General features: G+C 39.8%; 1 protein-coding gene across 1 annotated transcript in view; it reads left to right on the top strand.

The window, feature by feature from the left end:
• Nucleotides 1–12,218, top strand: part of Rgs5 (regulator of G protein signaling 5) — a 42,392-nt gene that overhangs the window by 17,367 nt on the left and 12,807 nt on the right. Inside the window, exons 2-3 of the mRNA XM_028864350.2 lie at nucleotides 4,053–4,163; nucleotides 10,141–10,202. Coding sequence (XP_028720183.1) covers nucleotides 4,053–4,163; nucleotides 10,141–10,202 — 173 coding nt within the window. The remainder of the gene's footprint in view (nucleotides 1–4,052; nucleotides 4,164–10,140; nucleotides 10,203–12,218) is intronic.

Raw genomic sequence — 12,218 nt, 5'->3', positions numbered from 1 at the left:
CTGGAATTTTATCATTTGCCAACTTTAAATGATCACTGCTTGATGAGCATAAATGCAATAGTATTCCTCATTTTCTACGTGGCTGCAGATGAATAATTAGGTCAGTTGACTTGCCGCTAACTTTTCAACGTCCTCTCCTTAAGCCTATATACTAAGCCAGGAATAAAGTACTTCCCAAACATTGCTTTCCAAAGCACTCTGTTCCCCCTCTCTTGCATTCCCGAGGCAAACAAGAGGAAAAGGATGCCTGGTGTTTTGGTATAGTTATCAGTTCTGAGAATGTGTGTGTGTGTGTGTGTGTGTGTGTGTGTGTGTGTGTGTGTAGTGAGTATTGTATATCTCAGGGTGGCTATGCAGCCAAGGGTAACCCTAAACTTCTCATCCACTTGCCTTTGCCTCCTAAGTGGCGAGATTATGGGCCTTTGCCACCGTGTCCAGTTTATGTGGTTCTGAGGGTCAAACCCTGGGCTTCTCACATGGTAGGTTAACATTCAACCAACTGAGATTCATCCCCAACCTCACAAGGTGATTTTTTTTAAAATAGGTGATATTATAAACAGCACTTCGTTTCTAGATCATTCCATTCATGCAAAAAGCCAAACCCACCTAACAAATGATATAGATAAAATATTTCTGGAATTTGGGAAATGTGTTTGAAGAGCCTTTTCTCTAGCTTTAACTCTTTCCTGCATTCATGTCAAATATGCGACAAGCATGGCAGTCCCTTGTCATCCTTCCCTTGGGAAGAGGGAGACAAGATGGCGGCCTCATTGAATACAGCCTTCTGATCTCTATGTCATATTTCAAGAGCAAGCAGCCCTCTCACACGGCCTTCTCTCTGCCCTGCGAGATCGGTCAGATGAACGTTAGCAGATTTATGAGAAACACAAAAGGTCTCACTTCTTTGGGTGACAACTGGCCATTCTCCAACTCTACTTCTGCTTCCTCTGAGAAGTCCCCTGGACTCACCCCAATGGGAATTGGGTCTTCCTGTGCAGGGTCTGCTCCCTTCTGGAAAGCCCAGTGTAAGACCTTAATAGACTATAAGCACCAGGAAAGCAAAGACCAAGGCTTATGGGTGTTTGTATGTTTATTATGTGCTACCTGGTAGCAAACATAATCAACTTGTAAATTAGTAAGTCATACATGAATGAATGAATGAATGTTTTTAAAATGCCCAACTCCTTTGTTCTAACCACCCTCTAATGAATGACTATTATTCATGCATGGGAGATTATAAATCAGTATCTTTCTACCTTTTACAAAAGCAAATGGCTCAGATAATGCAGAAGAAAAAAAAAAGATCAAAGAAATAGAAGTAGAGGAGGCAGGGAGGAAGAGGAGGAAGCCTAAATTCTAAAGGACCAACAAAACAATGAAAACCCCCAAACATGAGAGCTTATCACTAGGGGTTATGTAAATGTTGGTGGATGTGATGTTGTGTCACGGTCGATGCTGGTAGCAGTTCTCCTTACGTGCATGAAGGAAGAGCGGGTGGCAGCCAAGAGGCAGATGATAATCTTCATAGTGTAGTGTGTCTGAGAGAAGATAAACCTTTTCTCACGGACCACAAATGCGACATGTTGACCAGCAGAGGGCAGTCACAAGTGCTGCATACGTTTCCCAATCAACTCCCAACAACAATTTTATTCCAGATAATATAATATGGATAGTCTTACTTCCAGAGTTAGAATATTCAAGGAAGCTTTTGTGATTTAAAAATAACCCTATGCAATTTTTCGACCTTTCTATTTGGTGCTCATAGGTAGGAAACATGGGTTAACCTGGTTGAAAGCAAGGATTCTGCAGTTAACGCTAACTTTACAGAAGTAGAATTGTATTCCAAATGCTGTGTGTACTTTGTGACTCATGTTATAGCACATTTGATCATCACCAAAGTCTGAGAACTTACCGTTTCATCAGTCCCAATTTCCAAGCCAGAAAAACTTAACATCAGATAATTTAAGTGACCTGTGGAGCCTGGAATCCAGGGAGGTCTAGCTTACTCAGTGTGTTATATAACAGCCCCCTCCCATCAGAACATTTCCAATTTCTACATCAATGCTTTGTTCCGCTGAGCTCTACTTAATGCTACAGAGTGCTGGAGCTGGGTTTGCTCACAAAGAAGCTTCTAGAGAAAGAATTGAAGCAAAAAGAAATATAAATGAAAAGATACCACAGAGTTATCTATTTCTAAGTCAGCTTCAACATCATATTTTGAGCTAAAAGGAAATTCAATATAGTAATTGGATATTTGTGAGGTTTGTAAGTTACAAGGCCAGGTTTTCTTCACTTTGAGTTTAATATACATAGTTGTTAATCTTGGCCCTGAATTTTACCTCTGTGCCATCTCTATGCATGAATTAAGAAAGTGTGTTTGCACTGTCAAAATCGTGTCTGGTTACAATGTGACCCCAGCACAGCTCTTCAAGGCTTTGCTTATGATGGGCACTGACTTGGAGACCAATGTTAACAGATTGGTAAGAAACAAAATCAAGATAATTTTAGTTCATGATGACAAATACTATTGAATATTTGCTAGGTTGCCAAGCAACTGTGCCAGGCACAAGGATTAAAAGGCATTTAAGATCCAACTCCTACCTTTAAAGCGTTCTTCTATACAGCTTGGAAAACAGGCACAAATCAATAATCATAATGCAGTATGATAACCCAATAAACCCTGTGTTAAAAGTGTTCATGTTGAAAGTGTGGCACATGGAGTACCATAGTTACAAAGGGAGGGTGGTCTGGGGGTGTCCTGGGAATTCATATTTGAGATTAGGATTTTAGGGCTGGCAAGATGGCTCAGCTGGTAAATATACTTTCAACACAAGCCTGATAACCTGAGTTTCATCCCTAGAAAACACAACAAGCCTGATGCTGTGGATCACATCTGTAATCTTGGCACTCCTATGATAAGATGGGAGGTAGAAACAGGAGAATTACCTGGAATCTCCCAGGACATTTAGATTGGAGTACTCAGAGTAGCAGATATGAATGACTTTGCCTAAACAAAGTGGCAGGCGAGAATTAACTCCCAAAATGTCTTCCAATCTCCACAGATGTGTCTTGGCAATGTGAACACACACACACACACACACACACACACACACACACACACACCATATAGATACTAGATAGATAGATAGATAGATAGATAGATAGATAGATAGATAGATAGATAGATAGATAGATAGATAAATGAGAGAGACAAAGACAGGGACAGAGACAGAGATGCATAAAATTTCCATGGTCTATTTAAAGTATAGATTCAGGAAGATGATTTTCTTCAAAGATTGGCTTGGAAACTAGGTGAAAATCATCACATTCTATCCTCTGATGGAAGACTATCCCGATTCTGGCCATTTCTGCTGAAGTTAAAGGACGCTTCGATCTGTAGTTCATCTACTGCAAATCTCTCTCCTCTACGAAGGCTGCTGCAAGGAGGACACCACAGCAGCTATGGTGAGACAGTGAGAAGGAGCTTTAGAACAATGAAGCAAAAATAGCTTAATTTTAGGATTGGAAACAGCTTACAAAGACATCTAGCTTTCCTCTATCATTTATAGAAAGGGGACAGAGATCCAGCAGTCAAAATAAAATCAAAATTGTTCAACTGTCATACATCTAGTTGACGGGCAAAGCCAGAGCCTTTAGAAGCCCGCTAGACAGTCCAGTCAGTAATTACACTTGAGAATTCTGGACACAGACTACTCGGGCTTCCCTACACACCGACTGGGCTGTATTGAGATATTTAAACTTCCTGTCCTTCAATTTTCTCCTCTGTGAAATGGGAACATGTGGAAATGAGAAAATATGAATAGAACAATTAAGGTTGGGATGAGATACTGTGCATTAATTGGTGTCTTCTAAACATAATTTTTGGAGCTCTGGTGTCCTATTTTCTACCTTGATGTTCTTCTTGTTGCAGTAGGAATCAAAAAAACAAATGAGGTTCCTTCCACTTTCCTTTCTCTGATGCAGAGAGAAATCACTGTCTTCGATTTGTGTGCCCATGTGTCATTCTTGTTTCCTGACATCTGTCCTTCCAGGGCCAAGGAGATCAAGATCAAATTGGGAATTCTCCTACAGAAGCCAGACTCTGCTGTTGACCTTGTCATTCCATATAATGAGAAGCCGGAGAAGCCAGCCAAGACCCACAAGTGAGTCATGAATATGGATTCCTCACATTTTCCTCCAGACGAGGGTTGTTTTTCAAGCGTATAGAACCGTCATTCATCTGTAGAACTACCCTCTCAGTTATTGAAGACCATTTGAGTCCTCAGAGAGTCAGTTCATAAATAGTATATTTTTTTTAACACTTCTGTGTATAGATCATAACATTAAATACTTGCAAAATTAAAAGAAATAGAGCCTTGCCTCATCTTTGGAAAGATGAACTGTACTTTATAAAATGGCACCAGCCACTCAGTTATTGACTGTAAGGTCAGAACATCTGATAATTTATTGGCTTGGGTCAAGTAACCCTGATTCAATTAATTATGAGCCCTGCATACTCACCAGGAAGTAATACCCAAGGCCCTTTCCTTGGGAGAGAAATGTGAGTAAGATCATGCTGATGAAAAGGCTGACAATTTAGGTCTCGATAGTTTCTTCTTGAATGTACAAGGTTCCCTTCAAGGTCCAATAGAGGAGAAGAACCACAACTTCAGGGAGGGATGAAGACTCACCTAGCTGTTCTCACTAAACGCACACCAAGCATTGTTTTCCCAATTCATAAAAAACATATTCCTGATGGGGATTTGACAGTCCTCTGTCTTTCAACTTCAGCTGCGTACATCATCCCCACCTGACTCTTCCATCTGTGTAGGCATGGCAGAAAAGTATGATTCCAAAGAGTCAAGAAGCTACGCCCATAAATCTACCTACTTTTTTGTTTTGTTTTGTTTTTTTGAGATAGGGTTTCATTTTGGTGCCCATCCTGGATCTTGCTCTGTAGACCAGGCCGGCCTTGAACTCACAGAGATTGGTCTGGCTCTGCTTCTGGAGTGATGGAATTAAAAGAGTACACCATCACCACCTGGCTGAATCTACCTAATATAACTCAGTAACACCATCCATACCATCACCACTGTCCATCACCTTCCATTAGCTCCCTAGACCCTAACTGTCTAGACAGATGCACTTAATTTTCCCTTTATAGCAGAGGTACCTGTAGAAATGAAGGAGGGAAGCCAGAAAGTCAAGAATGCCAACTCCTTCATTCTGCTACCTAAAAGCTTCAAGATCACAGATGTGTGGGAAAAGTACAGGAGTCCCTTTTAACTTCGAGTTCTCTTTTTTAATTTAGTATTTGTATAAATTGGCCAGCCCATCCTTTGTCCAAATGACCTTCAACTTAATATAGTTGATTGGCTGGTAGATACAGAACTGGGTTGTTCTGTTTTAAAGTCATTTTCCATCATCCTAAGTGGATATTTCCATTTTCCTCCTTTTATGACTTCAAAGTGTTCACAAACCGGAAGTGAGGCATAATTGAATTTTCTATGGTTAAAAAGGAGAAGCTAATTCAATGTGAAGCAGCAGGCTGCCTGTCCTAGTAGACAGCAAGAGCCACGGTGCATAGCCAGGGGGTCAAAAGGTCTATTTTGAAGCAAACAATGTGGTAATTATCGATCTGTTGGGATTAACATTTCAAATGTAACCCTCTATTTCCTGCTTTGATTCTCTTCTCCGAATGCCATACAGACACTTGAACTACTCAACTCTTAGGGATTCAAGAGAGAAATGGTTGGAAAAAACTTGGGGCTGAAATGTCTTGGCTTATTTACTCTTCTTGTCTTCAATTTCCTCCCTCTTTCCAAAAATATTATTTGATATTGAGAAAAAGAACAACCGTTCCCATCCCCAGGGAATACTGCACGTGACTGCTGTTTTCAACAGGGAAATTGGACAAGTGCTCCTTGCAAACACGCATGCTCCATTCTACCTCTTCACATTGGGTGGATTTCTGTGCTTCTAGCCTTCAGGGGATGACCTTGCTCTTCACTAGCTCAGCCAAACTCAATTCTTCACTTACATATTTCTCTGTATTTTTTAAACCCATATTTTTTGAGTAGAAAATAAATCTTTTGATTGAAGGTATATATTTTTAGCTTCTCTCATATTCTTTGGGCAATTGCTTTGAGGAAGTACTTTCTACTCTTTTAATATATTTTAACTTCTCATCTGAGTAAAAAAAAAAAAATGAGGCCCTGGGAAACAAGAAAATAAGAAAAAGCCCCTAGAAAATAAGCTGTCTGTAGTCTTATACCAAATCCCAGTTTCTCTTATCACTTTGGTATTCAAAAATTGGTCCTGGGTCTTCTTCCATTAGGAGAAACCAATTATTATTATTTCATGCTGGAAACAAAATTCGCTCTCTCATCCTTTTGGTACTGATGCATTTCTCTTTGCTTTCATTGGCTGATGCCTGTAGACTTTCATCTCCTGTAAATCTCACATCCTTGATGAAGGTATTGTTCCTAACCCTGGGTGCCTGACTTATCTGCAGAGTTGACCTGCTTTGTCATAGCTTCCTCTTGATCAGAACTCTCCTCCTAACTCATGGTCCTGTGTTCTCCCTATTCCTTTCCTACTCTGCCCACCCTCTGCATTCCCAAACGCTGCTGAAGGTCCTCAGAATGAATAATAACCAAAATTTGTAAGCCACATACGCTGAGTTTGTAATAACGTTACGGTTTGTAATATGCTGAGTTACAAAATGTCAGGGTCAGATACTCTTTCAAGTAAGTTTTTATATTCTAAATGTCCCTCCTTGACATCTGTTATCAATTTTTGACTGAATGTATTAATCTTAATGTGTCTACTACTTTAAAATCCCAGAATAGCCTCCACAAATAACTAGTCCTAACCCTGGCTGATGACAAACAGTCACAGCACGTTATCCTGTGTGTCCCTGGACCTGCTTCACTGCAGAATGAGTCTTGAAAGGAAATATGTACAATTTTATGGATATAAGGAAAAGACATTTCAAAAGTATGTAACCTATTCATGGTGCCAAGAGTCCCATTGGCCATGGGGTAAGGACCAAATAAATGGGCATGGACTTGAGTCTGCCTGTGCTTCGTAGGACAGGAAAGAAGAACAGAGCAGGCTCTCATAAATGACACCAACGAACTCAAGGTTTGTTTTCTTTGTCAAAAGCAAGAACATGGAAAACATGATCAAGGATAATCGAGTATAGACCAGACACTATATAGATTACCAACTAAACCAAGACCGAAAGGAAACCAAACCTACAAAATCCAGCCATTGGCACTGGCAAGTTAAATTCTTCCCCAAGGCTAATATTGACCAGTATTGCCAGCAGGTGTAGCAATGGCTCATGGCTCTGTTCATTCAAATCTAAATAGTGAATCATCTGTGGCTTTCCACAAGGCTGATTTGGGGTAAACTGAGCCAGACTTTGGTTACCTATCAATTTGGCACCTAGTTATTAAAAGATGTCCTACACAGTATATTTTGCTCGTGACCTATCAAGTCCATAAATGGCCAACAGATGTCCATATGCAGGCTCCAAATTGAACATATATTTTTGGTCTTTACAGCCAGCCTCACTTATTACTTCAGACTGATGCTGTGGGCATAGGAAGGAATAGGAAAGTTCTCTAGGAACAATACACAACATTTGCAGGGGTGGTGTGTACTATTAGCACATGAAAAATATCCAGGAGTGAAAAGCCGTTAATGGTGGAAAGAGTTGTTGTTTCCAAACCAATGTGGTCACTTCCTGAATCAGGTAGTATTTGCACTGGGCATTCTAAAACACATAGTTAATCACTCCCATAAATGTTTATTTTGTCTTTCATCTGAGCTAGCTTCCTCCCTGTCACTCCCACCCACACAGGGAGAGGAGACTCTGTGCTCACCCTCTGCGGTCAGCAATGACCTTGCCAACCAGGATGCTCATTGGCCATTTAGATCTGCATCTATCTTGTTTCCAACGAAGTCACACTTAATGAGGGCTGGCAAATTCCGAGAATGAGGACAGGATGAACCTGTTACCTCCTAGACTGCTAATCAGAACACTGGCTACATGCCGTGGGGGGATCTGTCCTGCTCAACTACGCCCTTAAATCAATTTGGACTAATTTCACCCCCAAGCAGGCTCGGCACATGTCCCTTTCAGGAATTTAATCTTGGCCGTGATGTGCTGCTGATATTGACCATTACTTGACATTATAATGAGACCATTTGGGGCAAATTGCATCTGGTAACATGTTTAAGTCTAGGGCACCTGCTCATGCCATTGTTTCTTCCTGTGTGCCTTTATGCTAACCAAAGAACAAGGGCAGGAAAAGCTATTTCATTTTTTTTGAGAATATTTTTAAAATCAGGAGGCTCAGGGAGTGAACCAGGCCTACTCTTTGCTCTGAGTTAGATTCTATTGTTCCGTCGTATAATAGGCTCTCAATTCTGAATACATCTGGACTTGATGATTGTCTGCAACGTGTAAAGTATTGAACATATTGTGAACATGTACATACAAAATAATATATATATAGTTCCTATATATACTATATATGAAAATTCCTATATATAATATAGGTTACAACAAAGTATATATATGAAAAGTGCTTGGTATAAAGCAACAAAGAGTAGACAAAGGGAGTTATTGGCCACAGCTGTGGCTGCCATTGAAATGAATAAAAAAGATATAGGTGAATATATCTTTTGTTGATACCATTTCTCTTCTCTCTGTTCCTTTATAGTAGCCAAGGGGAAGGGGAAGAAGGATGGTAATCCACTTGTTAGAAATACATTTGTGAGAAAATTTTATGCTTTTGGTCTGATATTTTTGTGTCCAGCTAGGAAAACAGAACCTATCTAAGTTTATTTCACAAGATTTATTATCCCTGGCTTTTCGTTTGTTTGTTTGGCTTTCAAAGAGAAAAGACATACATTTGAAAAAATAAAATAAAATCAGGACTTAATAGACACATGTTCTACAAAAAGAGGTTAGGCAATAGTCACAACAACACTGGAGTTTAAAGACCTACTCCATGGATTCCTTACAGAGATAAAATGAGGATGCATATGCCTGAAAAAATAAAAGATAGATTGAAAATTGTCTCGGTGACATCACTTGTGAATGACAATTATTTAAATGTGCAAAGATACTATTTCATAAAAACTAGAAACATGAATGTTCCTGGTTTGTCTCGAACAGTTACTAAACAATCTAAGACTTAGGGAAAAAACACTTCATCAACCTCATCTCATAATAAATGTATTGCCAGTCTGCTTTAATTGGTTGATAAAGACATAATGTAGTGGTGATTCAAGGGTTCAAGCCCTATGAACACAGGGAGGTAAAGTCAGCTATTTTCCTTCAGACAACAGCAGCTCATCTTTGCACATTCTGAGGAGAGGAGAGAATTGGTGGTTACGACAAAGCACAGCTGTGAGGATCCTGTGGATGGGAATGTTAAAGTCAAAGTAGTCACAGGATCAATTAGATCTTTGTGGTTAACCTTCTTCTGAGTCAGTGTCTCGAACATTTATGCTCAGCACTCTGACTTAGGAGCTACTAATGCTTTTCTTCTGAAAAAAAAAAAATCTTCCAAAATGTATCACTCTATATTAATTGGAAGGAAAAATAAATAAATGTAGATTTTATTTTTTAATTATGCTTCCAGTGTGGCACAAAATCAAACTGTCTTCTATTAGTCTTAATGAGATGACTTTGGCATTGGGGTTTAGAACCAAATACTAGGTGTTGGTTAAATTGGTGGCTAATGTGTGGCATTGTGATACATGGATTAGTTTACCCTCTGTGAAGGGACAATGGATTTTATTAACCTATATTTAAAATAACAATTATCTTTGGACTCACTCCTATGGAATACATAAGACTATTACACATGGCCTCGGGGCAAATAGACTCTACTTCCAAAAAAGACCTGTCTGGTCAGATTGTCTGGAAAGCAATAAAAATGCACTGTCGATACCAGATGGCCAATAGCTCCTCTGGCTCAACTGGGAGAAAAAAATTCTTCTGTCCCTATCCTGAGTGTTGTATCATTTCCACCTAAGAAAACCAGGCTCGAGTCATTGTCATGCATGTGGTTAACTTCCTTCTCACTCCATCCCCCTTCTCTGTACTTATTGATCTAGGCCCTCGCTGGACGAGGCCCTGCAGTGGCGCCATTCCCTGGACAAGCTTCTCCACAACAACTGTAAGTTCACCTGGTCTCACGAGGATTGGGGGGTGGGGCACAAAGCACCTTCATTCTCCTCATGTCTGTCTCCAGTTTATGGTCTGAAGAAGGGAAGGGCATCTTGAGACTGGAGTTGTCCAGTTGGCTAGAAGGGAAAGTCACTGTGGGAGTTTGTAAGGACAGACGTTTGGGGCTTCCTTCATGCCTGTCCTTGTTTGTTTGTATAAGCCACATCACATGCCTTACTCGTTGAGACTGGGTCCCATGAAGTCCAGGCTGACCCTCAAACTCACTATGTGTCTGAGGATGACCTTGAAACTCCTGATCTTCCTCCCTCTGCCTTGCAATTACTGAGATTGCAAACAGGCATCACCCTCCCTGCTTCTGTATGCTTCTTCATGTTCTCATAAGTGGGCCAGATAAGCCACCTCTCCTGCTTTGCCTCATAGATTGAGAAAGACAAGATTTAGCGTCAAAAACTGTCTTTGAACAAGCCATGGACCCCTGAGTTCAATCTGCTATCAACTGCTCTTGTGACCTAATAAGATTGCTGTCTCTACCCTTGGTCGACTCTCTACACGCCATGTCTCCTCTTCTGTTAACCTAACATTTTAGAGCTTCATTTGAGATGCAACAAAGATGCACACTCTTTTCCAGCTGAAACTAACGTATTATTTACCTTTCCCCTACTCCACAGTCCTTACCACTTACCAAGGCTTACAGTCTCGAGTTCAAATTTCCAATGTTCCAGATATACCATTATAACCTCCAATGTTCCAGATACACCATAATAACCACATGACTGGTCATGAGGCACATTGAACTATTCTCTGTTTATGTGAGATTTCTCCGTGTAAACTCATTGACAGAAATACTTTGTTCTCAGATCTTTATCTACTGAAGTTCTCTTCCCTGAAGAGCTAACCCCAGTGACAAATGCCTAGTCTTCTTGGCCATTTAGAGTCAGTCACTCTAAAGTTCCAAAGCCATTCATCAGCACATCTTTCATGGTGCTTAGTACTTGCTGTCTGTTTTTGTTTTGTTTTGTTTTGTTTTGTTTTCATTTTGGGATAGGTCAAAAGCCCGTTGACAGTCAGGATCTAGTCTTTTTCTTCTGGGCACTTTCAAAAGACAAAGTGCATAGTCTGGGGTGAAGGAGATAAAAATCTGTTGGCTGATTCACTCTAAATTTGTGACCAACTTACAATATCCAACTTCTTCATCTGCATTATAAGAATGGACTAGGAAATTCTGTTAGATACTTAGAAAAAAAAAACCCACAAGGATTTAAAGAGTAATAACAAAGGCAGAGTAGATGACAATGACTGCATGGTGGAGTTTATATAAACATCTTGAAAACAAATTTTTATTTTATGTGTGTGAGCGTTTTGCCTACATGTACTTATGTACCTGAAATTTATGCCTGGTGCTGGTGGAGGCCAGAAGAGGGTGTTAGATCCCCTGGAACTGGAATTGCAGATGGGTATGAGTTGCCTTGTATGTGCAAGGAACCAAACTCAGGTCTTCTGCAAGAGTAGCAAGTGTTCTTAACTACTAGATCTTACATTATAATTTTCAGTTTGTTTATGATGGAGTAACTTCTTACAAGTAAGAAACCTGGCAGTCGTTGGTTTTTGGAGTAGAGACCCAATGAATCACATTCATTTCTGATTCTCTTTTTAGAGAATCTTTCTTTCTTTCTTTCTTCCTTTCTTTCTTTCTTTCTTTCTTTCTTTCTTTCTTTCTTTCTTTCTTTCTTCCTTCCTTCCTTCCTTCCTTCCTTCCTTTCTTTCTTTCTTTTTTTCTTTCTTTCTTCCGTATGTTAAAGAGGGTACTGTACCCTGACACATGCAAGGTGTTCAGTGAATATTTTTTTTTGAATGAATGAGCAAGCTAATTGAGTTTGCTTCTTGGAACTAAAAATTCCATGAATGTAGAACAGCCATGTAAAACAAAAATATTTGTATTGATCTATTGATTTGTCTTACTCTAGTAATTTGGGGGCCAATAGCATTTTGACATGGTGAGTTGATA

Source organism: Peromyscus leucopus, chromosome 15, assembly GCF_004664715.2.
Source record: "Peromyscus leucopus breed LL Stock chromosome 15, UCI_PerLeu_2.1, whole genome shotgun sequence".
NCBI lineage: Eukaryota > Metazoa > Chordata > Mammalia > Rodentia > Cricetidae > Peromyscus > Peromyscus leucopus.
This window is presented reverse-complemented; position numbering and strand designations above follow the sequence as displayed.